General features: G+C 43.3%; 1 protein-coding gene across 6 annotated transcripts in view; it reads left to right on the top strand.

The window, feature by feature from the left end:
- The first annotated feature begins 6,984 nt into the window (after window positions 1-6,984).
- Window positions 6,985-27,818, top strand: part of LOC124043496 (piggyBac transposable element-derived protein 4-like) — a 41,926-nt gene continuing 21,092 nt past the window's right edge. For 5 of the 6 annotated variants that reach the window (XR_006840328.1, XR_006840327.1, XR_006840324.1 and 2 more), the window contains exons 1-2: window positions 6,985-7,227; window positions 10,929-11,087. Coding sequence is in view for 1 of the 6 variants with exons in the window: in XM_046362152.1 (XP_046218108.1) it covers window positions 21,524-23,002 (1,479 nt within the window). In the remaining 5 variants the exon portion in view is untranslated. Of the gene's footprint in view, window positions 7,228-10,928; window positions 11,088-21,225; window positions 23,342-27,818 lie in introns of those variants that run through there. The other variant, XM_046362152.1, reaches the window with a different exon arrangement.

The raw sequence follows: 27,818 nt of genomic DNA, 5'->3' as shown, positions 1-27,818 counted from the left end.
TCTGGTTTCTGCTCTGGTTATGGATGTGTCACTGCAACTTTAAAGATCCTAAATGATGTCACAACTGCCCTTGACTCTAAGGAATGTTGTGCTGCTATATTTATTGACTAGCTTTTGATAAGGTAGACCATTCCATTTGTGTGGATTGGTTAAGGAGTATTGGTGTCTCTGAGGGGTCTTTGGCCCGGTTTGCTAACTACCTCTGAAAGAGTGCAATGTGTAAAGTCAATCAATCAATCAATCAATCAAATGTATTTATAAAGCCCTTCTTACATCAGCCGATGTTACAGAGCACTACACCGAAACAGCCTAAAACCCCAAGCAGCAAGCAATGCAGATGTAGAAGCATGGTGGTTAGGAAAACCTAGAAAGGAACCAGGCTCTGAGGGGTGGCCAGTCCTCTTCTGTCTGTGCTGGGTGGACACATCATGGACACTCTTACTGACACTATCGCTCTTTGTAAAGATTAATTTCCCCAAACCACCAGATTTCATACAATAAACCTAGCCCAGTCTTAACGTATGGTGGGTTGCGACGTGTCAAAGTAAATGTATAATTATTTCATGAATTACTGGAATTGATTTGGCCAAGTTCATCTGCGCTCTCTGTTTAGTACACTCTCTGCTTAGCTGCGGTCTCATCGGTTCGCGTATGAGGGAGATGCCCGGTTTACCGGATCTTTTTTCTCGAAGATCACTCTGCAACACACTGCAACACACGCAGTGTTGCCAACTTAGCGACTTAGTCGCTATATTTAGTGCCACTTTAAAAAAAAAAACGACTAGCGACTTTTCTGGTGTTGTTGGAGACCTTTCGAGACTCTGACGTGAAAGCACGTATCGTTCTTTTCTCAACGAGCAGCACGTGCTGTCGTGGGCCCCACCCCCCATCCCAAAGCACTAACAGGCGGCCCAGTCCTCGCATAGCAGTTCCTCCCAGGTGCAGTCAGAGCAGGAGATGTTCACCCCTCCAAGTCCAGACTGCAAATTAATCGTGCATGCAGGAAGCCGCCACTGGCTGATCCCGCCCTGGCTTAAATTCAGGGCGGGATGTAGATGTAAAATGTTCTTTGTCTAAAATAAATCACTGCACAAAAATAAATCACTGCATTTGACTCACACAGCCTCAGTCACTTACTCACCTTGTCCACTGTCTGTGTGCCTGAGTTCATTTGTAGTTCTAAACGTATTTAGGGTGTTTTTTACTCACTTTTTGTCTCTCCCACGACGTTATTCCTCTACAGCGTCCATCACAATTACATGCACATGGTCAATTATGCAAATTCTGTGATGTCATTTAGCAACTTTTAGGACAGCCAATAGCTACTTTCCTTACTGAGGAGTTGGCAACACTGGGCTTGACATTCCCACTTGACGCTGTCATCAAATTGAGTCATGTTAGACAAGTTCTGACTGAGCTCAATTGTCATGAAACGGATATACAGCGATGAGTTTCTCTCGTTCATACAAACTTACAAATTAGGAGTGCCAACAATGTGTTTTGTGTGTGGAAGTGCTTAGTAATGAGTCTCTCATAACGAACAAATTAATAAAACGACACGTCCTGACCAAACATCCACAAACATCCACGTTCTTTCAGAACAGGGCAGAATGCTTCAGGAAACAGTGCTTCGACAGTGGAAAATACGTATGTTCTGGTCCAATTTGGCACCACATACCTATGCGAGTCAGGGTTCTCAACTCTGACATACTTAAAAAACAAGTACAGAAACAGTTTCAAGGCTGAGCATGACGTCAGTGTTACACTGTCAAAAACAGAGTCAAGAATAAACATGCTCTCATCAGGACTGTGTGTGTTTCCTGGTGTAACTCGGGCAGTTGTTGTTGCCATCCTGTACCTGTCCCGCAGGTGTGATGTTCGGATGTACCGATCCTGTGCGGGAGTTGTGACACATGGTCTGCCACAGCGAGGATGATCAGCTGTCCGTCCTGTCTCCCTGTAGGGCTGTCTTAGGCGTCTCACAGTACGGACATTGCAATTTATTGCCCTGGCCACATCGACAGTCCTCATGCCTCCTTGCAGCATGCCTAAGGCACGTTCACGCAGATGAGCAGGGACCCTGGGCATCTTTCTTTTGGTGTTTTCCCAGAGTCAGTAGAAAGGCTTCTTTAGTGTCCTAAGTTTTCATAACTGTGACATTAATCGCCTACCGTCTGTAAGCTGTTAGTGTCTTATAGACCGTTCCACAGGTGCATGTTCATGAATTGTTTATGGTTCATTGAACAAGCATGGGAAACCGTGTTTAAACCCTTTACAATGAAGATCTGTGAAGTTATTTGGGTTTAATGAGGTCATACATGTTCTCCTGGGATTATTCAATAAGATTTTGAGTGAGAGGGTTATACCTTCGGGTTGGAAACGTGCAGTAATATTACCTTTAGTGAAGCCTGGTAAGGACCCTTCATGTGCTGATAGTTATAGACCAATAGCACTGACCTGTAACTTGTGTAAACTGATGGAAAAGATGATGGTCATATTTCCTGGAACATGGAGATTTATTGAGTCAATGTCAAAGTGGATTCCGTAAAGGTAGATATACTTTGGATGCATTAGTAAAGGTGAGCAATGAAGTTGAAAAAACTGTTCATGAAAGAATGAATGCTTACTGTCTTTTTTTTTGCCATTGAAAAGGCTTACGACACTATGTCGAGAGAAGGTCTACTGATTAAGATGGAAAGACTTGGTATTGGAGGGAGATTATATAACTGGGTTTTGGCCTTCATATTTAAATCACTCTTTTCAGGTTCAAATAGAACCCATTTTATCTGATGCCTATGGAGTTAACAATGTTATTCCTCAAGGCAGTGCTATCAGTCCTATTTTGTTTGACATGATTAATGATGTGTTTTCGAATGTAGGTAGGGGTATTGGGGCTTCCCTATGGAGCTATTTGGAAGAGGGGAAGGAATGTCATGTGATTAAATATATTCAACAAGCTATAGTGGATGTTGAAAGATGGTTAATTGACTGGGGTTTTAAATTGTCAGTGGCGAAGTCTTCTTGTATGTTCTTCTCGAAGAAGAATGTCGCTGATAATATACAGTTGCTTCTGTATGGACAGTCTATAGGGAGGGTTTCTGAGTACAAATATTTGGGTCTATGGTTCAATGAGCGATATACATGGAAACATCATGTCATAACAGTTGAAACAAAGTAAGAAGGTGGTGGATGTTAAACGCTCAGTCTCTGGATATGAATGGAGTGCTGACAGACAATCGTTGATGGATATTTATAGAGGTCTGATCAGGATGACAATTGATTGGTTTATGGTTTATGGAACAACAGCGAAGACTTGGCTTCAGAGGCTGGACGGCATCCAGTATATTGCTTTAAGGATATGTATTGGTGCATTTAAATCAACATCTGTATGTGCCTTACTAGTGGAGTCAGGTGAGATGCCTTTGGATATACAGTACCAGTCATGTTTGGACACCTACTCATTCAAGGGTTTTTCTTTATTTTTACTATTTTCTACATTGTAGGATGCCAAAAGTTGTGCAAAGCTGTCATCAAAGCAAAGGATGGCTACTTTGAAAAAACTCAAATATAAAATATATTTGGATTTATTTAACACTTTTCTGGTTACTACATGATTGCATATGTGTTATTTCATAGCTTTGATGTCTTAACTATTAATCTACAATGTAGAAAAATGGAAATGGAGGAAAACTCGCCTCCCTGCGGACCTGGCATCCTTTCACTCCCTCCTCTCTACATTTTCCTCCTCTGTCTCTGCTGCTAAAGCCACTTTCTACCACTCTAAATTCCAAGCATCTGCCTCTAACCCTAGGAAGCTCTTTGCCACCTTCTCCTCCCTCCTGAATCCTTCGTCAACCATTTTGAAAAGAAGGTCGACGACATCCGATCCTCGTTTGCTAAGTCAAACGACACCGCTGGTTCTGCTCACAGTGCCCTACCCTGTGCTCTGACCTCTTTCTCCCCTCTCTCTCCAGATGAAATCTCGCGTCTTGTGACGGCCGGCCGCCCAACAACCTGCCCGCTCGACCCTATCCCCTCCTCTCTTCTCCAGACCATTTCCGGAGACCTTCTCCCTTACCTCACCTCACTCATCAACTTATCCCTGACCGCTGGCTACGTCCCTTCCGTCTTCAAGAGAGCGAGAGTTGCACCCCTTCTGAAAAAACCTACACTCGATCCCTCCGATGTCAACAACTACAGACCAGTATCCCTTCTTTCTTTTCTCTCCAAAACTCTTGAACGTGCCGTCCTTGGTCAGCTCTCCCGCTATCTCTCTCAGAATGACCTTCTTGATCCAAATCAGTCAGGTTTCAAGACTAGTCATTCAACTGAGACTGCTCTTCTCTGTATCACGGAGGCGCTCCGCACCGCTAAAGCTAACTCTCTCTCCTCTGTTCTCATCCTTCTAGACCTATCGGCTGCCTTCGATACTGTGAACCATCAGATCCTCCTCTCCACCCTCTCCGAGTTGGGCATCTCCGGCGCGGCCCACGCTTGGATTGCGTCCTACCTGACAGGTCGCTCCTACCAGGTGGCGTGGCGAGAATCTGTCTCCTCACCACGCGCTCTCACCACTGGTGTCCCCAGGGCTCTGTTCTAGGCCCTCTCCTATTCTCGCTATACACCAAGTCACTTGGCTCTGTCATAACCTCACATGGTCTCTCCTATCATTGCTATGCAGACGACACACAATTAATCTTCTCCTTTCCCCTTCTGATGACCAGGTGGCGAATCGCATCTCTGCATGTCTGGCAGACATATCAGTGTGGATGACGGATCACCACCTCAAGCTGAACTTCGGCAAGACGGAGCTGCTCTTCCTCCCGGGGAAGGACTGCCCGTTCCATGATCTCGCCATCACGGTTGACAACTCCATTGTGTCCTCCTCCCAGAGCGCTAAGAACCTTGGCGTGATCCTGGACAACACCCTGTCGTTCTCAACTAACATCAAGGCGGTGGCCCGTTCCTGTAGGTTCATGCTCTACAACATCCGCAGAGTACGACCCTGCCTCACACAGGAAGCGGCGCAGGTCCTAATCCAGGCACTTGTCATCTCCCGTCTGGATTACTGCAACTCGCTGTTGGCTGGGCTCCCTGCCTGTGCCATTAAACCCCTACAACTCATCCAGAACGCCGCAGCCCGTCTAGTGTTCAACCTTCCCAAGTTCTCTCACGTCACCCCGCTCCTCCGCTCTCTCCACTGGCTTCCAGTTGAAGCTCGCATCCGCTACAAGACCATGGTGCTTGCCTACGGAGCTGTGAGGGAAACGGCACCTCAGTACCTCCAGGCTCTGATCAGGCCCTACACCCAAATAAGGGCACTGCGTTCATCCACCTCTGGCCTGCTCGCCTCCCTACCACTGAGGAAGTACAGTTCCCGCTCAGCCCAGTCAAAACTGTTCGCTGCTCTGGCTCCCCAATGGTGGAACAAACTCCCTCACGACGCCAGGACAGCGGAGTCAATCACCACCTTCCGGAGACACCTGAAACCCCACCTCTTTAAGGAATACCTAGGATAGGATAAAGTAATCCTTCTCACCCCCCCCCCTTAAAATATTTAGATGCACTATTGTAAAGTGGCTGTTCCACTGGATGTCATAAGGTGAATGCACCAATTTGTAAGTCACTCTGGATAAGAGCGTCTGCTAAATGACTTAAATGTAATGTAAAAAAAATTGTAGAAAATAGTAAAAATAAAGAAAAACCCTGGAATGAGTGGGTGTGTCCAAACTTTTAACTGGTACTGTATGGCATAAAACATTGTCATTAGCTTATTGGGTTAGGTTGAATGGCTGTGAGGTTGTGCATCCCACTGCTACTGTTCTAGTTGGGAATATACTAGTAGGCAAAGCAGTGGTTTTGGTTGGACAGTTGGAAAGCTTGCTGATGAGAAGTGGTTTGAGGGAGTCGGAAGATGGCCCTTCTGTGGTGATAGGGGACGTTCCTCCATGGTTACTCCCAGATCCTGTTGTTGATCTAACCTCGGGAGACAAAAATAAAGATAGGTCAGAAGTCAGTGATATAGGGAAACAGGTTGACAATTACACTGGTAGAAGTTGTTTTTTTTTACTGCTTTTCCAGATAGTGGGCGCATAAGAGCAGTCATTTACATTCCTTGATTTGATGTTAATATATGTAGAAGACTAACAGATTAACTTTCAGTATACTCAGTTGAACTGTTGGTGATAATAGTTGCCCTCCAGTGGGTAGAGGATGTACAACATGTTGGAATTATAGTATGCTCAGATTCTCTGTCATATTTGAATAGTTTATCATCTGGTAAATCTAATAGGATTGATCTACTATTACGATCATGTTATTATAGAGAATTGAGAGACTGGGTGTAGTAGTGAGATTGTGCTGGGTCCCAGCACATTCGGGTGTGGAAGGGAATGAAGTTGTAGACCATTTGGTACAAAATAGCTTTGAAACAAGATATAATTTACATGAATGTTCCACTTGGTTGAAGTGAGGCCAAATGTAAGATCAGAGCCATTTTGATAGATGTGTGGTAGAAGAGATGGGACTCCGAGCCCAAAGGCAGGCATTTGTATGCCCTCCAAAGAAAGGTTGGTGAACCAATATTCAAAGGTCCGATTAGGAAGGAAGAGGTGGTGCTTGCTTGATTAGGACATTGTACATTAAATTCGTTATTATATCTGGTTGGCAAGCATGTTAATGTGTTTTGTCTGGAGTGTGGTGGATTGAAACAGTGGAGCATGTGCTATATTGTTGTAAGTGTGTTGAAGAGAGGGAAAGATTGAAGTGTAGGGTCATTGAGTTTGGAAGGGATTTGGAGGAGGGTCTATTAGAAGTTAGTAGGGCTGTTTTTTATTTTATACTTCTGAGTTAGGTAGGAGGATTTAGAAATGTTGTAAACCGTGATTGACCACACACTCCAGCGCAGTAGGTGTCGGCATGCGCCTTGTTTGCGGACTACCATTATATCATAGAAGAAGCCGTGTCGTCTGCCGAAAACTCACGCGAAGAAGAAGCTGCACGTTAACGTGATAGTGTAGTTGCAGAGAATTTGTGACTACGTTTTAGACCGTAGCTCTGGCCACAACAATATAGCTGAAATTGATTGATTATATTATGGAAAGCGACACCGAGATGGAGGACTTCGATAGCAGCGAGGAGGGGAAGCAATTGGTCTGATGATAGTTACCTTGCAGACGAAGACTTCAGCTTCGACTATCAGGAGGGAGTGGATCCACACGAGGACGCGTAAGTAGGAATAATCACTCCCAGAGCGCATACTGTACCCAGTCAACACACCGGCCGAAATCTCACCGAATCCGTTAGAACCATTTTACCACAGATAGAATAATAAGATATTTTACCCGATCTATACATGTGAAAGCATCCGCTTGGCAATTTCCACTGGAAGCCAGTGGGAAAATCAATTAGGCCGCCGAAATTCTGCACATTTTCTAATCGATTCAACATTTGATGCCAATACAGCTTTCTGTTCCCAAAATTATAATTTTGTAGATTTGACCCGTTTAGTGTCGCGCAATGGCGAATTGAGTTATTGCACACTTCAAAGTAGGCGTTCCCTAACAGAAATATGCAAACGTTTGTTAGAACGCGCCAATAGGATCTCGCTAGCTCGTGCTTGACTCTGCCCACCTCATTGCCTGTTCTGCCCACTAGGATGAATTTGTTCACATTGGAAACGACAAACCATCTTGAGTAGGTGTGTCCAATATTTTGCTGGTACTGTACATCCGAGGGAGATGTGCTTCCCTTGGAAGACCAGGAGAAAGAATTCCAACAGTCAACCATTTATGTTTGAGTCGTTGTGTGTATAGCTATATGTATAGCTTGGTAATGTTAGCCAATTTGTCAATGTTTTTTTTGCATTGTCGCTAAAGGATGGTCTGCAATTATGCAGGAATTTGGCAAACGCCTTCCCATTCAATCAATAAATCAAATGTATTTATAAAGCTCTTCTTACATCAGCTGATGTCACAAAGTGCTGTACAGAAACCCAGCCTAAAACCCCAAACCGCACGCAATGCAGATGTAGAAGCACGGTGGCTAGGAAAAACTCCCTAGAAAGGCTGGAACCTAGGAAAAAACCTAGAGAGGAACCAGACTATGAGGGGTGGCCAGTCCTCTTCTGGCTGTGCCGGTGGAGATTATAACAGAACATGGCCAAGATGTTCAAATGTTCATAGGTGACCAGCAGGGTCAAATAATAATAATCACAGTGGTTGTAGAGGGTGCAATAGGTCAGCACCTCAGGAGTAAATGTCAGTTGGCTTTTCATAGCTGATCATTCAGATGATCTCTACCGCTCCTGCTGTCTCTAGAGAGTTGAAAACAGCAGGTCTGGGACAGGTAGCACGTCCGGTAAACAGGCTAGGGTTCCATAGCCGCAGGCAGAACAGTTGAAACTGGAGCAACAGCACAACCAGGTGGACTGGGGACAGCAAGGAGTCATCAGGCCAGGTAGTCCTGAGGCATGGTCCGAGGGCTCAGGTCCACACAGAGAAAGAAACATTTAGAGAGAGTGTACTTAAATTCACACAGGACACCGGATAAAACAGGAGAAATACTCCTGAAAAAAACAGACTGACCCTAGCCCCCCGACACTTAAACTATTGCAGCATAAATCCTGGAGGCTGAGACAGGAGGGGTCGGGAGACACTGTGGTCCTGTCCGATCATACCCACGGACAGGGCCAAACCCCACGCACTTTGGTATAACCCCACCCACTTTGCCAAAGCACAGCTCCCACACCACTAGAGGGATATCATTCATAGGACCTATGAGTCTTCAATAAAGACTTGAAAGGTTGAGACCGAGTCTGCATTTTTCACATGGATAGGCAGACCATTCCATAAAAATGGAGCTCTATAGGAGAAAGCCCTGCCTCCAGCTGTTTGCTTAGAAATTCTAGGGACAGTAAGGAGACCTGCGTCTTGTGACCGTAGCGTACGTGTAGGTATGTACGGCAGGACAAGAATCGGAAAAATGGGTAGGAGTAAGCCCATGTAATGCTTTGTAGGTTAGCAGTAGAACCTTGAAATCAGCCCTTGCCTTAACAGTAAGCCAGTGTGGAGAGACTAGCACTGTAGTAATATGATAAAATGTTTTGGTTCTAGTCAAGATTCTTGCAGCCGTGTTTAGCACTAACTGAGGTTTATTTAGAGCTTTATCCGGGTAGCCGGAAAGTAGAGCATTGCAGTAGTCTAACCTATTAGTGACAAAAGCATGGATATATTTTTCAGCATAATTGGACCCGCTTCCCGGCGGCTGGGGCTTTTTCGCATGTGCAGGATTCTCTACTTTGCGCATATTCTCTGCGCTTTCCATAGAGAATCTCTCTCATTTCTCTCATTCAATTGCGATTCGTGAATGACGATTATTCCAATTTTTCTGGTGAAACATGCAGCATCTGCATATCAACCAGATGATGTTAACCTCTTAAGCGCACCCGACACGCAGGCGTGCCATCTAGCCATCTGGAAATGCAAATGCGCTACGCTAAATGCTAATAGCACTCGTTAAAACTCAAACGTTCATTAAAACACACATGCAGGGTACTGAATTAAAGCTACACTCGTTGTGAATCCAGCCAACAAGTCAGATTTTTAAAATGCTTTTCGGCAAAAGCATGAGAAGCTATTATCTGATAGCATGCAACACCTCGAAATACCTGAAGGGGACGTAAACAAAATAATTAGCATAGCCGGCGCTACACAAAACGCAGAAATAAAATATAAAACATTCATTACCTTCGACGAGCTTCTTTGTTGGCACTCCTAGATGTCCCATAAACATCACTATTGGGTCTTTTTTTCAGATTAAATCTGTCCATATATACCCTAAATATCGATCTATGAAAAGTGTGTGATCCAGGAAAAAACAGCGTTTTAAAACGCAACGTCCTTTTTTTAATTTAAAAAAGTTGACGATAAACTTTCACAAAACACTTCAAAATACTTTTTAATCCAACTTTAGGTATTAGTAAAAGTTAATAATCTATCAAATTGATCACGGGGCGATGTGTATTGAATAGCTCCACGTCTTCAAATCATGTTTGGAAATGTCTCCTCCAAAACATCCTGTCAGAGACCGGAAGGAATGGGCTCTCTCTTACTCGTTTGACCAAGAAACAAAGCCCAGGCAATTGACAAGACTGGCGACATCGTGTGGAAGCTGTAGGACTTGCAATCTCAGCCCCATGTAATTTGCTTTCTCAAAGACAATACATGCAAGTGGGTGATTGATATTTTTTCCAGATTTCGGTGATCATTTTTTCTTCCGCTTTTCGATGAAACACACGTTCTGTTATAGTCACAGCCGTGATTTAACCAGTTTTAGAAACGTCAGAGTTTTCTATCCACACATAATAATCATATGCATATACTATATTCCTGGCATGAGTAGGAGGACGCTGAAATGTTGCGCGATTTTTAACAGAATGTTCGAAAAAGTAGGGGGTAGGCTTAACAGGTTTTAATAAACTGTAGCATTGTCTACCTGTATTTAGTTTAAAGCAAAGCACATATTTTGCCTAGTGGAGTAAAGGATCCTGCACATGCTCAGAGGCTTCGGGAGCTTTAGCAGTCTGGAGGAAAGGTCCGGAAATGTCGGATCGGCCACCACTCCATTAAAAAGATATGAAATCAAAATGACATACTTGAAAATGAATTCTCATTTCTCAGAATTATTTTTTATTTTTTAAAACTATTTGACAGGCATATTTCTCAGTTTGTAAACCTAACAGATTGATCTTAGACGGTGGGTGTCGGCCACATTGAATTGACATGAAATGTTGATGTGTGAATGTTGAACCATGTAGACGACAGCAGTAGGAGATGGTAAATTAATTGTGTTCTGTTGTCTAGTCCTAAGTAATAGTGTTAACTCAGTGAATTGCATTATTGTAAACATGTTCATATTTATCTTCATAGTCTTGATTGGGAAGAGGACTCAAATGAATCAGCAGGCGACACACCACCCAGAGTCACACAAAGGAAAGAGAGCCAATCTGAGAGTGGGGTAAAGTGTTCTGATTCTCCAGAAGAACCATGGTTACCATGCAAAGGTTCACAGTCAACAAGGACATCAAGGTATTTACCAACTTTCATAATCCATCAGTGTTTTTATTTTTACCCATAAGAGTAGGAGTAAAATGTCTATTCTCAGCACCAAAAATCTGAATTGGCCTGCCTGTGTAAATGAAGCCTAACAAATCTGAGACCATATTCAGCCTTAGATGTCTTCGAGCCAATATGCCTATAGGAAGTCTACACCCCCATTCAATATTTCACCGTTTGTTGCCTAATAGCCTGGAATTAAAATACATTAAAATAGTTTAAAAAATAAAATAATAAATCACACACAAAGTTAATTGGCCTACAACTGTGTTAAATTGTAATGATTCACATTATTTCAGCAGTTTCTGTATGTTCCTTCTGCTGGGTAGGTAAATTGCAAAACAAACAGTCAACCATAAGCACCAAGGAGCTTTTAATAGAACTCCAGGAAAAAGTGGTGGAAAGGCACAGGTTCCTTGAATATCACTTGGAGCATGGTCAAAATTATTATTAATAAATGGAAGGTGTATGGCACCACCAAAACCCTGCGTAGATCAGGCCATGCCTCCAAACTGGATGACCGAGCAAGTAGGAAACTGATCTACCAATAGTCCAACGGCAACTTTATAAGAGCTTCAGGCTTTTATGGCCAAGATTGGTCACAGTGTGCATGTCAAATCAAATTTTGTTGGTCACATACATGTATTTAGCAGATGTTATTGCGGGTGTAGCGAAATGCTTGTTTTCTTAGCTCCAATAGTGCAGTAGTATTTAACAATACACACATCTAAAAGTAAAATAATGGAATTATGAAATATATAAATATTATATTGAGCAATGCCAGTGGCATTGACTAAAATACAGTAGAATAGAATACAGTATATACATATGAGATGAGTAAAGCAGTACGTAAACATGTTAAAGTGACTAGTGTTCCATTATTAAAGTGGCCAGTGATTCCAACTCTATGTATATAGGGCAGCAGCCTCTAAGGTGCAGGGTTGCATAACTGGGTAGAAGCTGGCAAGTGAAGGCTGTTTAACAGTCTGATGGCCTTGAGATAGAAGCTGTTTTTCAGTCTCTCGGTCCCAGCTTTGATGCATCTGTACTAACCTCACCTTCTGGATGATAGCGGGGTGAACAGGCTGTGGCTCGGGTGGTTGATGTCCTTGATGATCTTTTTGGCCTTCCTGTGATATCTTGTGCTGTGAGTCCTATCAATTGTGCATCTGTAAAAGTTTTAGGGGCCAAGCCAAATTTCTTCAACCTCGTGATTTGTAGAGGTGCTGTTGCATCTTCTTCACCACACTGTCTGTGTGGGCGGACCATTTCAGATCGTCAGTGACGTGTATGCAGAGGAACTTGAAGCTTTTCACCTTCTCCACTGCGGTCCCATTGATGTGGATAGGGGCGTGCTCCTCCCTCTGCTGTTTCCTGAAGTCCACGATCAGCTCCTTTGTTTTGTTGACGTTGAGAGGTTATTTTCCTTGCCCCACTCTGCCAGGGCCCTCTCCTCCTCCCTGTAGGCTGTCTCGTCATTGTTGGTAATCAGGCCTACTACTTTTGTGTCGTCTGCAAACTTGATTGAGTTGGAGGCGTGCGTGGCCACGCACACAGGGAGTACAGGAGGGGGCTGATCACACACCCTTGTGGGGCCCCTGTGTTGAGGATCAGTGAAGTGGAGGTGTTGTTTCCTACCTTCACCACCTGGGGGTGGCCCATCTGGAAGTCCAGGACCCAGTTGCACAGGGCGGGGTTCAGACCCAGGGCCTGGAGCATAATAATGAGCTTGGAGGATACTTTGGTGTTGAATGCTGAGCTACAGTCAATGAACAGCATTCTTACATAGGTATTCCTCTTGTCCAGTGCGATGGCGATTGCATTGTCTGTGGCTATATTGGGGCGGTAAGCAAATTGAAATGGGTCTAGGGTGTATGGTAGAGGTGATATGATCCTTAACTAGCCTCTCAAAGCACTTCATGATGACATATGTGAGTGCTATGGGGCAATGGTCATTTAGTTCAGTTACCTTTGCTTTCTTGGGTACAGGAACATTGGTGGACATCTTGAAGCAAGTGGGGACAGCAGACTGGGATAGGGAGAGATTGAGTATGTCCGTAAACACTAGTGATTTCTGTCCGATACCGATATCCAATATTTTCCTTGCCCCCCAAAAAACGGTACCGATAACCTATATTTAAAATTTTAGCAGCCTTTTTATACATTCTAGTACAGTTAAATAGTTAGACCACTGTGTCCATGTATGTGTTTTAAGGCACTGCATCTTAGTGCAAGAGGCATCACTACAGTCTCTGGCTAGAATCCAGGCTGTATCACATCCAGCCGTGATTGGGAGTCCCATAGGACAGCGCTCAATTGGCCCGGCGGCGTCCGGTGTAGGACGTCATTGTAAATATGAATTTGTTCTTAACTGACTTGCCTAGTTAAATAAACGTTACACACACCACACTGACCAAAAAGTTATTTTGTTGGCATTTACATATGTCCCCATTACCAGTAAAACATCATCAAAACCCATTTCTTTCACGTATTTGCTGTGCTGTTTCGTTGTTCAGTCATTTAATTCTCAACCAGGATTTCTATGGAACGCCGTTTGGGTCTTTGCATGTCAAAAAAGGTACATGACAAATAGTGTTATTTGACATGTCAAATAAGCTTGTTGACCAATCAAGACTTGAATATGACTGCACGTCACATAATAATTGAACGTGTTCAATATTTTTTTACGTAGTTATTACACATTGATTACACAATCACTCGTGTTTCATTTGTCACAACAATTCATCGATACGTATGCTTTGATGCTGGTAATGTTGTCTCGCGCACCTACAGTGCTGATCATTTAAATAAAAGCTAGCTAGCTCATGGATGTAGAATAATGCCATAATTTAATAGATTATGCTAAATGATGTTATAAAAAAATCAACAAAAGACAGTAATTTGACAACCTGTTCAAATCACACTGGATGTATTATACTTTAGAAATGCACTGGGGGCATACTTATTTTACTGGTCCAGCCTTACCTATGGATTGTGGATCAATGACATGGGGTATCAGTCTACTCAGTGACACCAGGAACATTAGCAATGTAGCTGTTATTGCGGGACTATGAAACAACTGTGAATTGAGCCACATTTATTGTCAACCTATGTGTATTGAACACTATTCCAGAGGAAAAACAATACTGCATGGATGTTTTGGAGTCTGATAACTCTGAAGAGAAAAAAATATATTGGCTGTTGAGTAGACTGATACCCCATTTCATTGATCCCCAATCCTTAGGCAAAGCTGTACAGTGCAATATGAATGTCAATACACACAAGGCTAACTAACTTGGGAGCTGATTTCACACAGTCACAGTCCCGCGATAAGAGCTACAACTCTAATATTTGCGTAAACTCTTCGCAGTTGTGTTCTGTGGGTGTCACCAAGTAGACTGATACCCCATTTCATTGCTTCACATCCCAACCCTGTTTAACATTATCTAGTCAAAATATGGCGTGATTCCAACTATTGTAACCTTCTGCATCACTTTCAAATAGGTACTTTTATTTTAAAGGCAAATTGCAAATGTCACTATTGTGCCTAATCCTTATTGGCTAGCTTCACAACACATAACCCGGTCAGGTCGAGCCTCACTAGCCAGATGAAGCTAGCTGGTCACTTATAACGTTAGCTTTGGGCAACAGGTTTAAGTAGCTGTCTGTTCAATTTCAAAAGGCGAACAACAAGTGACTACCTAGCTAATACTTAAAAGGATTCCTAAGAATAGTGCAAATGACTGCAGTTTCTACTGGTAATTGTTTTCAGTCTTGTTGTATTGGTGCTATCTAGGTACCAAGCTAAAGCTAGTAAGCTACCCCAGAAATTGCGGTCGAACAAATAATGCTTTATTACCAACACGGTATTGTAAACACACAGCTCATGGTCGGTGTTTTTTCTTGTTTGTAGACTCTTTTTGTACAGCTTTGACAGTGGTACTGATATTCGTGGTGGCGTTTGGCTTGCACGTGCAAATTCAGAACACACACCATTCTATAATAGAACTGTGTATTTATATGTTAAATTTAAAAGCGTATTTATCGCGTCAAATGGTGTTATCTTTTTTGACACGCAAAGATCCAAACTGCGTTCCATAGTATGTCGTGAAGCTAATAGCAGTAACGCTATTACTGTGTAACTCCTGTAGGGCAACATCTGAACAATAGCGCATTTGGTAATGTTAGTGTGTACCTGTGCTCGACCAGTCGCTAAAGCCAACATCACCCACGACAGAGAATGGTTGATTGTCAAGGGCAATGATTTCCAGTATCTTGCCATTAATGGATTTCGCTTTTGAGTTGTCTTGATTATATTTTCTTACTCTTTCAAATGACTGCTCGACTTGTTGACTGCTCGATCCACACAGAAGACATTGTGGGCTAGGTTAGGAATGCTGTGTTGCATGTGTAGTGCTACATTTTACGTGGCGTCATTAGTCATGTACCTAGTTTATATAGGTATACATGTCAGCTTTGACATCGGCTTTTCACATCAGCGTTAAACTAGACATTGGGCCGATACCGATGTTGGCATTTTTAGCTAATATCGTCCGATTCCGATATGTTCACCGATATGTCATGCATCACTAGTAAACACTCCAGCCAGCTGGTCTGCGCATGCTCTGAAGACGAGGCTAGGGATGCCGTCTGGGCCGGCAGCCTTGCGAGGGTTAATACGCTTAAATGTCTTACTCACGTCGACCACCGAGAAGGAGAACCCACAGTCCTTGTTAGCGAGCAGTTGCACGGTGTTATCCTCATAGTGGGCGAAGGTGTTTAGCTTGTCCGGAAGCAAGACGTCAGTGTCCGCAACATGGCTGGTTTCCCCTTTGTAGTCCATGATTGTCTGTAGACCCTGCCACATATGTCTTGTGCCTGACCCGTTGAATTGCGACTCCACTTTGTCTCTGTACTAATGTTTTGCCTGTTTGATTGCCTTATGGAGGGAATAACTACTCTGTTTGTATTCGGCCGTATTCCCAGTCACCTTGACATGGTTAAATGCGTGGTTCATCCTTTCAGTTTTACGCGAATGCTGCCATCTATCCATGGTGTTGATAAAAAGATATGTAGATGGGTGAGGCGGTCAAGGATCGATTCAGACCAGGTGTTAAAATTGTACGACAAGCGACAGTTTATTTCAGAGTGAGAATATCTGGTACACGTAAATACGGCCCTTCCATTCGCTCGCACAGAACAGCAGGAAAAGAGAAAGAGTGAACCGTTACAATACAATTTATACAAAACAGAAAGTGGGTAGATTCTGGAAGTTCGATTCTTCGGATTGGTTCACACTTGAGGTAGTCTTCTTGCATTGGCTCAGCTGGGCCGTCCGTCACTCTAGAATCCCGCCGTCACACAATGTTCAGCTAAAGGGGGAAATTTGGTGTGTGTGCTGGATGGGTGTGTGTGTGCGTGAGTTATCCTGTAGGGGGCCCCACATCCTTTACTGTGAGAATATGTTGCTATGTGTTGTCTCAGTTATAACAATGCAATAGCAGTATGCTGGTCACTTACATAAGAAATAGCACTTCCTAACAATGGTTTCTGGTTTGGGTAGGTTTTAATAGTCACATTGTACCCAATCACCTATACACTTTCTGATGAACTCAGTCACTGTATCTGTGTATCTGTCAATGTTATTCTCGCAGGCTACCCGGAACATATCCCAGTCCACGTGATCAAAACAATCTTGAAGCATGGATTCCGATTGGTCAGACCAGCGTTGAAAATACCTTAGGTACTTCCTCTGCGTTTCTGCCTATAGGAAGGGAGGGGTAAAATGGAGTCGTGATCAGATTTGCCAAATGGAGGGCGGGGGAGGGCCTTGTAGGAATTTCGAAAAGTTGAGTAGCAGTGTTTTTATAGAGTGAATACTACAGTCAATGTGTTGATAGAACTTCGGTAGTGTTTTCCTCAAATTTGCTTTTTAAAATTCTCCAGCTACAATAAATGCGGCCTCAGGATATGTGGTTTTCAGTTTGCATAAAGTCCAGTGGGGTTCTTTGAGGGCTGTCGTTAATCATGAAACATACACCCCCTGCCTTTCTTCTTTCTGGTGAGTTCTTTATTCCTGTCTGCGCAATGTACAGAGAATCCAGCTGGCTGAATGGATGGGGACAGTATATCCCGATGTTTCATATTTCTATTTCATAAGTTGTAGTTGTTCATATAAGTTGTAACGCCAGCTGTTATCTCCTATCTTAGTGATTATTTGCCATATGGTGTGCTGCGGGCAAAAGCCTCTTGCAACATCTGAGTCGGAGGTTTGTTTTGAGCACTTGACTGTACCTTTTTGGGTCTCATCCGTAGACTCTCCGTACTGTTTCACATGACTCTTGCGTAGGTGGTAAAAGAGGTTAGTGGTGTTTGAGCCTGTTGTCTGGACCGGCCTGCGGCATATTTTGCAGAGGACGGTTTTCTGGTCCGTGTCAGACTTTTCATACCCAAACCGCATCCATGTGACCGAAGTAGCCCCTCTCGTAGGTACGGGCTCTGTGTCACGTTCACTCTCCTCCATGTTTGTTGCAGATTTCCTTCCACACGGCACGTTGACAAAATATTGCCGTAAAGTGTGATTTGCGACACAACAAAATAAACAATAGAAAAACATCTATCGTCACACGATATACAGTTGAAGTCAGAAGTTTACATACACCTTAGCCAAGTACATTTGAACTAAGTTTTTAACAATTTCGGACATTTAATCCTAGTAAAAATGCTTAGGTCAGTTAGGATCACCACTTTATTTTAAGAATGTGAAATGTCAGAATAATAGTAGAGTGATTTATTTATTTATTTTATCACATTCCCAGTGGTTCAGAAGTTTACATACACTCAATTAGTATTTGGTAACATTGCATTTCAATTGTTTAACTTCCCACAATATGTTGGGTGAATTTTGGCCCATTCCTCCTGACAGAGCTGGTGTAACTGAGTCAGGTTTGTAGGCTTCCTTGCTCGCACATGCTTTTTCAGTTCTGCCCACAAATTGTCAATAGGATTGATATCAGGGCTTTGTGATGGCCACTCCAATACCTTGACTTTGTTGTCCTTAAGCCATTTTGCCACAACTTTGGAAGTATGCTTGGGGTCATTGTCCATTTGGAAGACCCATTTGCGACCAATATTTAACTTCCTGACTGATGTCTTGTGATGTTGCTTCAATATATCCACATAATTTCCCAACTCATGATGCCATCTATTTTGTGAAGTGCACCAGTCCCTCCTGCAGCAAAGCACCCTCACAACACGATGCTGCCACCCCCCGTGCTTCATGGTTGGGATGGTGTTCTTCGGCTTGCAAGCCTCCCCCTTTTTCCTCCAAACATAACGATTGTCATTATGGCCAAACAGTTCTACATTTCTCCAAAAAGTACGATCTTTGTTCCCATGTGCAGTTGCAAACCATAGTCTGGCTTTCTTATGGCGGTTTGAGCAGTGGCTTCTTCTTTGCTGAGAGGACTTTCAGGTTATGTCGATATAGGACTTGTTTTACTGTGGATATAGATACTTTTGTACCTGCTTCCTCCAGCATCTTCACAAGGTCCTTTGCCGTTGTTCTGGGATTGATTTGCACTTTTCGCACCAAAGTACGTTCATCTCTAGGAGACAGAACGTATCTCCTTCCTGAGCTGTATGAAGGCTGCATTGTCCCATGGTGTGTTTATTTGCGTACGATTGTTTGTAGAGATGAACGTGGTACCTTCAGGTGTTTGGAAATTCCTCCCAAGGATGAACCAGACTGGTGGAGGTTTACAAAAACAAATTCTGAGGTATTGGCTGATTTCTTTTGATTCTCCCATGATGTCAAGCAAAGATGCACTGAGTTTGAAGGTAGGCCTTGAAATACATCCACAGGTACACCTCCAATTGACTCAAATGATGTTAATTAGCCTATAAAAACCTTCTAAAGCCATGACATCATTTCTGGACATTTCCAAGTTGTTTAAAGGCACTGTTAACTTAGTGTAAGTAAACTTCTGACCCACTGGAACAGTGAAATAATCTGTCTTAACAATTGCTGGAAAAAATGTCTTGTCATGCTTAAAGTAGATGTACTAACCGACTTGCCAAAACTATAGTTTGTTAACAAAAAAATTGTGGAGTGGTTGAAAAACAAGTTTTAATGACTCCAACTTAAGTGTGTAAACTTCCGACTTCAACTGTATATCTTCCAGCCCTAGTGTGCACGCCTCTTGAGTCGACTAGAAGGCCACTCCGAATACCTCTTCTCCACCGGCTGTATTTTGGAGCAGCCTCTGAAATACGTTCAATTGCCATGGGGGGTACGAACCAAGCATCCAATTTGGAAAAGTCGTAATGCTGGTGAGTTACCGCCGCTCTGGTATTACATACAGTCGGAAATAACTTTTGGATAACACAAAATACTGCAAAGTTGTTAGGAGTTACCATATCTGTCGGCGCCATCTTATGTGTATCATGTGACATGATGTCTGGCAGACATATCAGTGTGGATGACGGATCACCACCTCAAGCTGAACTTCGGCAAGACGGAGCTGCTCTTCCTCCCGGGGAAGGACTGCCCGTTCCATGATCTCGCCATCACGGTTGACAACTCCATTGTGTCCTCCTCCCAGAGCGCTAAGAACCTTGGCGTGATCCTGGACAACACCCTGTCGTTCTCAACTAACATCAAGGCGGTGGCCCGTTCCTGTAGGTTCATGCTCTACAACATCTGCAGAGTACGACCCTGCCTCACACAGGAAGCGGAGCAGGTCCTAATCCAGGCACTTGTCATCTCCCGTCTGGATTACTGCAACTCACTGTTGGCTGGGCTCCCTGCCTGTGCCATTAAACCCCTACAACTCATCCAGAACGCCGCAGCCCGTCTAGTGTTCAACCTTCCCAAGTTCTCTCACGTCACCCCGCTCCTCCGCTCTCTCCACTGGCTTCCAGTTGAAGCTCGCATCCGCTACAAGACCATGGTGCTTGCCTACGGAGCTGTGAGGGGAACGGCACCTCAGTACCTCCAGGCTCTGATCAGGCCCTACACCCAAATAAGGGCACTGCGTTCATCCACTGCTCTGGCCCCCAATGGTGGAACAAACTCCCTCACGACGCCAGGACAGCGGAGTCGATCACCACCTTCCGGAGACACCTGAAACCCCACCTCTTTAAGGAATACCTAGGATAGGATAAAGTAATCCTTCTCACCCCCCTTAAAATATTTAGATGCACTATTGTAAAGTGGCTGTTCCACTGGATGTCATAAGGTGAATGCACCAATTTGTAAGTCGCTCTGGATAAGAGCGTCTGCTAAATGACTTAAATGTAAATGTAATGTGACAACATTATCCCAAGCACCCCACAAATCTGGCATGTAGGGTGACAAGAAAGAAGCCATTACTCAAGAAAGCCTTGAATACCATTTGAATTATGCTTTGTTGTCTGACTAAACTAAAATTTAACTTGCGCGAAAAAAATGCAAAGCCTTACAGCACCATCCCTACTGTGAAGCATGGTGGTGGCAGCATCATGTTGTGGGGATGTTACTCACCAGGAAAATGAATGGAGCAAGAGAAGTCCTTGAGGAAAACCTGCTGCTCTCAGCAAGAAAGCTGAGGTTGACCTTTCAGCATGACAATGACCCGAAGCACACAGCCAAAGTTAGCGGAGTGGCTCAGGAATAAAAAAGTAAATGTCCATGAGTGCCCCAGTCAGAGCCCCGACCTAAATCAAATCGAAAATGTTCTGTCCATCAACGCTCCCAAGGAACTTGACAGAGCTTGAACAGTTTTGTAAAAAATAATACATTGCCAAATCTAGGTGTGCAAAGTTGGTAGAGACCTTTCCCAACAGACTCACAGCTGTAACTGCTGCCAAAAGTGTGGAGTATGGTGTGTAGATAAGTGGGAAAAATCCCTATTTAAATGCATCAATCTCTGAGGCACTGACAACAAAATTTGAAAAAAGTTAGTGGGTGTAGACTTTCTATAGGCACTGTGTAGCTAGTTCTTGTCTTTTTAACCTTCAAGTTTTAAATTGAATTGAAGTCCAATACCGATGGCAATAGCTGTCGTTCAATTGGAAGTGTTGTGCAAAACATGTTTGCTGAATTGATAATTACTCATGTTTATTTTCATAGTGTTAAAACGGATGAAGATGAAGCCCCACTGCTGAGCACCTTGCATCCAGACCAACAGCGTAGCCCGTCAGTGAATTTGTCAACAAAGACCTATTCTCCACGTAAAAGAGTGCCGGCCTCACCCTCATTAAAGTCCAAAGTACCACGTCTCTCAACCCCAAGAAAAAACTCTCGCTTACCACACAGAACAACCGAGTCAGATCAGCCATGGAAAACAGAGGAACACCCTGATGAGGGTCCTCAACCTTTGAGATTTTGTCCAAGCAGACCTCCTGGACCTCAAGTAGATCCCTCAGCCATGTACTCACCGTTAGACTTATTTCAAATGTTTTTTACAAAAGTCACGGTCAGAACCCTCTGCGACAATACAAATAGACAAGCGGCTAGAAACATTGGTAGGGGCAAAAAGTTTAAGTGGATAGATATAACTGTGAAGGAGTTTTACAAATTCATTGGATTGGTCTTCTTTACTGCTCTGGTTAAGACCAGAGCTATCAGTGATTACTGGATAACAAACTCCATCTTCTCAATTCCGTTTCCAGCTACTGTGATGAACAGGGATAGATACAGAATCATATCATGGAACATTCACATGAGTGATCCTGATGAGGATGCTGTCAATGACAGTAAAAAGGGCACTTCTGAATATGATAAGCTATTTCGGCTCAAACCATTAATGAATGACATTCGTCATGCCTGCATGTCCTGTTTCCACCCACATAGAAACCTGGCTGTAGATGAACGGATGGTGGCATCAAAAGCAAGAAATGGGTTGATTGAATATATCAAGTCAAAGCCCACTAAATTTGGCTTTAAGATTTTTGTGTTAGCTGACTCCAGCAATGGCTATACAGTGGACTATGCTGTGTATATCGGTAAAAACACGTTTCCCGTTGGCTTTGGAATTTGTCACGATTCAGTGATGTCCCTCGTAAGGCCCTCTGTTCTTGGCTCAGGTTACCACGTGTATCTTGACAACTACTTCTCCAGCCCAAAATTATTCAAGGACTTATTTGATATGAAAATGGGAGCGTGTGGTACCATGAGGGAAGGCAGATTGGGCTTCCCAAGATCAGAAGAAAATGCGCTGACCAAGAAATCCCCAAGAGGATCTTTACGGTGGATAAGGGAGGGCTCCCTGCTCTTTGTGAAGTGGAAGGATGCCCGGGAAGTGTCAATGGGTACCACCATTCATCAAGCGTATGGAGGGGAGACAATAAAAAGGAAACGCAAGAATAAGGATGGCAAATGGTCTCATGAGTCAATTCCAGTACCCACCCCAATTCTAGAATACAATAAAAACATGGGAGGTGTTGACTTATCTGACCAACTGATTACTTACTTCTCAGCCCACCGCAAAACAATGAAGTGGTACCGAACATTGTTCTACCATTTTGTGGACATAGCGACTACTAACAGCTACATCATTCACAAGGATCTGTGTAAAGTGAACAAGATGCAGCCCATGACCCACAAAGAATTCACACAAGCGCTCGTGGCCCAGCTCTGTGAGGTGTCCATTGAGACTCAGTCCAAGCCGACAAACACTGGACATACACCTGTCCCGATCAAGCCTGTGGCAGACAAAAGCAAGAGAAGTTCTGCAGGACGAAAGCGATGCGAACTCTGCAAGAAATCGGGACACTCCAAAGACACTCCCTGGAAGTGCAATGAGTGTGGCGTACCACTTTGTGTCATTCCAGACAGAAATTGCTTTCATGATTGGCACAACCTTGAGGGAATGGCCCCAGTTGAGTATCAGTCTTCGGACTCTTGAGTAAAGCTGTAAGACTTGTGCAGCTATATCCTATCCATCGTAGATGAGGAGTGCTGTTGGATCTGTGCCTTATTGCAAATTTTAGTGTATTTAAACAAAATGCTGCTCTTTTTCTATTTTGACTTTTGATAGGAGTAATACTTTTGTGTTGTTTTTCAAAGATAATGGATATCAGGTCAAAAAATTGTCAATAGGGAAAGGTTAAATACAGTGGGGAGAGCAAGTATTTGATACACTGCCGATTTTGCAGTTTTTCCTACTTACAAAGCATGTAGAGGTCTGTAATTTTTATCATAGGTACACTTCAACTGTGAGAGATGGAATCTAAAAATCCACATTGTATGATTTTTAAGTAATTAATATGCATTTTATTGCATGACATAAGTATTTGATCACCTATCAAGCATTACGAATTCTGGCTCTCACAGACCTGTTAGTTTTTCTTTAAGAAGCCGTCCTGTTCTCCACTCATTACCTGTATTAACTGCAACTGTTTGAACTCGTTACCTGTATAAAAGACACCTGTCCACACACTCATTCAAACAGACTCCAACCTCTCCACAATGGCCAAGACGAGAGAGCTGTGTAAGGACATCAGGGGTACAATTGTAGACCTGTACAAGGCTGGGTTGGGCTACATGACAATAGGCAAGCAGCTTGGTGAGAAGGCAACAACTGTTGGCGCAGTTACTAGAAAATGGAAGAAGTTCAAGATGACGGTCAATCACCCTCAGTCTGGGGCTCCATGCAAGATCTCCCCTCGTGGGGCATCAATGATCATGAGGAAGGTGAGGGATCAGCCCAGAACTACACGGCAGGACCTGATCAATGACCTGAAGAGAGCTGGGACCAGTCTCAAAGAAAACCATTCGTAACACACTACGCCGTCATGGATTAAAATCCTGCAGCGCACGCAAGGTCCCCCTGCTCAAGCCAGCGCATATCCAGGCACCGTCTGAAGTTTGCCAATGACCATCTGGATGATCCAGAGGAAGAATGGGAGGAGGTCATGTGGTCTGATGAGACAAAAATAGAGCTTTTTGGTCTAAACTTCACTCGCTGTGTTTGGAGGAAGAAGGATGAGTACAACCCCAAGAACACCATCCCAACCGTGAAGCATGGAGGTGGAAACATCATTCTTTGGGGATGCTTTTCTGCAAAGGGGACAGGACGACTGCACCGTATTGAGGGGAGGATGGATGGGGCCATGTATCATGAGATCTTGGCCAACAACCTCCTTCCCTCAGTAAGAGCATTGAAGATGGGTCGTGGCTGGGTCTTCCAGCATGACAACGGCCTGAAACACACAGCCAGGGCAACTAAGGAGTGGCTCCGTAAGAAGCATCTCACAGTCCTGGATTGGCCTAGCCAGTCCCCAGACCTAAACCCAAAAGAAAATCTTTGGAGGGAGCTGAAAGTCCGTATTGCCCAGCGACAGCCCCGAAACCTGAAGGATCTGGAGAAGGTCTGTATGGAGGAGTTGGCCAAAATCCCTGCTGCAGTGTGTGCAAACCTGGTCAAGAACTACAGGAAACGTATGATCTCTGTAATTGCAAACAAAGGTTTCTGTACCAAATATTAAGTTCTGCATTTCTGATGTATCAAATACTTATGTCATGCAATAAAATGCAAATGAATTACTTAAAAATCATACAATGTCATTTTCTGGAGTTTTGTTTTAGATTATGTCTCTCACAGTTGAAGTGTACCTATGATAAAAATGACAGACTTCTACATGCTTTGTAAGTAGGAAAACCTGCAAAATCAGCAGTGTATCAAATACTTGTTCTCCCCAATGTATATGGTTTTTGGGATGTACTATTTGTAAATAACTTGTGTTATTAACTTGTGCTGTTTTTCTTCAGCAATATTGTGTTCTGGTATTCTAGTGTGTCATTAAATCCTGCATGACTCTGCACACACCTTCACACCATTGCCTTCCGTTTGATCATAATTATCTTTATCAGATTACATGGCTTGACTTTTTCCACTATGTAATCGCTCAATTTGAGTCAAGTGAAGGTGTTTTAAAATGTACTGTACTGGTCAATGATGTGGAGTTTAAACAAATTGCAACCTTATGGCTCATAATGTGGTGAGGCTACTATGACTAACAATGTATTTTCAGATGTGAAAGAATCAACCTCAAAATAACCCAGCTTTTCTCCCTCTGTTTTACTGTCATAATTTTTTTTTTTTTTTTTAATGTACTTCATGCAAGAGTAGTTATTACAAGAAACTTCCTCTACGATGAACCAACCTTGTGTATTATTTGTGGAGTTTCTCTTTTCCACTGTGTAGTAATGGTTATTTTGTTTTACCAAAAAGGTTCTACTCCAAAATACCACTCCACCCGCTTGCACGTAGATCAAAGGAGTGAAGCTCATAGTAAGCCTTTGGGAATCCCCGGTGTCTGATGCATGCCGTTTGGTGCTACGCAGACCCGGTGGCGATCGCGAGACAGAGGGAGTTTTGATGTAGAACGTTTGCCTGATGAAGTCATGCTAGAAGGGAGAAGTGTGCAGGAGGGTATGGGTACAGCCATCACTGGTATAGAGAGACCGGAACAGTTTGGGCTTTAGTAAGGTTGGCTTCTTGGAGTTTATTGCCATGGTCATTAATTGTACCACACAGATGGAAAGGAAATCTCAGAAGATTGAATTGGTGGTAGCAGCAGCAGTAGAGAAGTTTTTGGGTATCAGAGATTTTAGTGCAGAAGAGCTAGAGGTGGTTTTGAGAGAAGGGTGTAGGATCTGTTGGGGCCAAAGTAGTGGGAAGGGGTGGTGGGGTGTGTTGGGGAAAGTGGTGTGGTGTGTGTGTTGTGGGTGTGTGGGTGTGTGTGTGTGTGTGTGTGTGTGTGTGTGTGTGTGTGTGTGTGTGTGTGTGTGTGTGTGTGTGTGTGTGTGTGTGTGTATATAAAGGCTGTTAGACGGTGGTACGATTTCCCCCCCCATTTTCCTTGTATGTAATATTTTACAAATGGGCAATGTACTTGCCAAACTGAAAGGCAGCAATATGCAACAACGCGTCTAGTCTGCAGGAAAGCCACACGAAGAAAACAGAAATAGGAACAAAGAAATCAGGATTACCGTTCTCCTAGCAGCAGGCTATTATGCTGGCAGCACAAGTGCGGTTTTCTTTATTCCAAAATAAGAGTCCCCTGAAAAGACATGTTAAACTTGAGGAATATCGATTATTTATGTTTTTGCACTCCAGTGCAGTAGAACGTTTTATCCAAAACATTGCTACCACCTTTGGAAAAAATAAGTTGATCATTTGTTGAATTCATACAATTTCTTTAAAAAGTGAACACAAACACTGGTATGTCATGTAGGCTATATTTAAAAAAATAATAATAATAAATAAATAAAAAGTTTTGATAAATGGAATTACTCAATAGATACGGCAACATTTTTATTGGTCTCTGTATTAAATGGGTTTAATACAGAGTGCTGCTGGTGACTCCTTATTCCATTCACTGCAGTGCAATACATGGTACATTATATGGGATACTTGTAAAGCACTTTACTACTGGTCTCATAAATTGGGGTGGGAAATACTCAGCCGGGTCTTTACTAACCAAATATGGTTAGTTTTGACATGGCCTGCTGCTGGCTTTTCACTCCGGCCCCACCATAGCTCCAATAAAATAAATAAACGGTACATGGGATACTTAATAGCTTGTAGAGAGAACTTATCTACCTGTCTCCGATACAGTGGGGTGGGATATACTCAGTAGGCTCTCTCTCTACTAACCAAATGTGTAGTTTTTCAACTAATAGTTGAACCAAGTCCTATTTCAGACAGGTAGAAAAGGACGCTAATATGTGTCCCATGTAGTCTATTACAGTGTATTGCATTGAGGACTATGGAGGGCAGGGTTCCCACGGGTCCTTGAAATCCTTGAAAGTTTGTGAATTTGAGAGAAAATAAATCAAGGCATTAAGTTTTGAAATAGACAAATAGACATGGGTTGTTGAAAGTGCTTGAATTTATATATTTTGTTCAAGAATAGAAATTGAAGTTCTTTAGATTTAAAAAACAACAACTTAACATCAGTAATAGGCTACGCCGCTGTCTGCATGTGTGTCTCCCGCTGTCTGCATGTGTGTCTCCCGCTGTCTGCATGTGTGTCTCCCGCTGTCTGTCCGTCCTTGTTTCTCCGAGCCACCTGCCTCGGAGAGAGTGCGACGGTCACGTGCGTGCAAGAGTGATTGAAGTTGAATAAATCAGGTTAAACAGCTCAAGTTAACGTTAAGTGAAGCTTCAGCTATGCCTGGAAAATGTAAATTCCTCGACAAGTGGCTCACCAAAAACTGGCTTGTTAAAGAACCGCTATGCAGAGTGTTAGATTTGCGTCAATTCGAATATGGTATCAGGATAAATATGACAATGAGTCACCGATTGTATACTATGTATGTATTTTTTATTAGCTAAGCAATAAGTGGTAAATGCAATTTTCGTATATACCGGCTCTCTGTCCCACCTCGCAGGGCAAACAGAGAACTGACTTGTTCTTGACAAAGATATGATAAATATACCCTGACAGAAATAGTTCCTGCTTCTGAGACGGAATGTCAGAGTAGAGACTGGGCGTGGTTTAAACTCACCCAGCCTATCTTTGATTGTTGGCGCAGAGGCTGGTCCCAGCCCCCTAAGCGCTTCAGTTGATAGATGTTGCTGTGAAGAATATCTATGCGCTCATGCTCGATACCGTTATCTCACACCTGGCTCCTGTTATCTAACAAAAGACCGTTTGTTCTCGCATCACTCTTCTGAATGTGCCTCCACAACTCATTGCACAGTCCCTGTCTTC

This window comes from Oncorhynchus gorbuscha, linkage group LG09 (genome assembly GCF_021184085.1).
Source record: "Oncorhynchus gorbuscha isolate QuinsamMale2020 ecotype Even-year linkage group LG09, OgorEven_v1.0, whole genome shotgun sequence".
Taxonomy (NCBI): Eukaryota; Metazoa; Chordata; class Actinopteri; order Salmoniformes; family Salmonidae; genus Oncorhynchus; species Oncorhynchus gorbuscha.
Note: the sequence above shows the minus strand (reverse complement) of the source record. Positions and strands in the feature narration are given on the sequence as shown.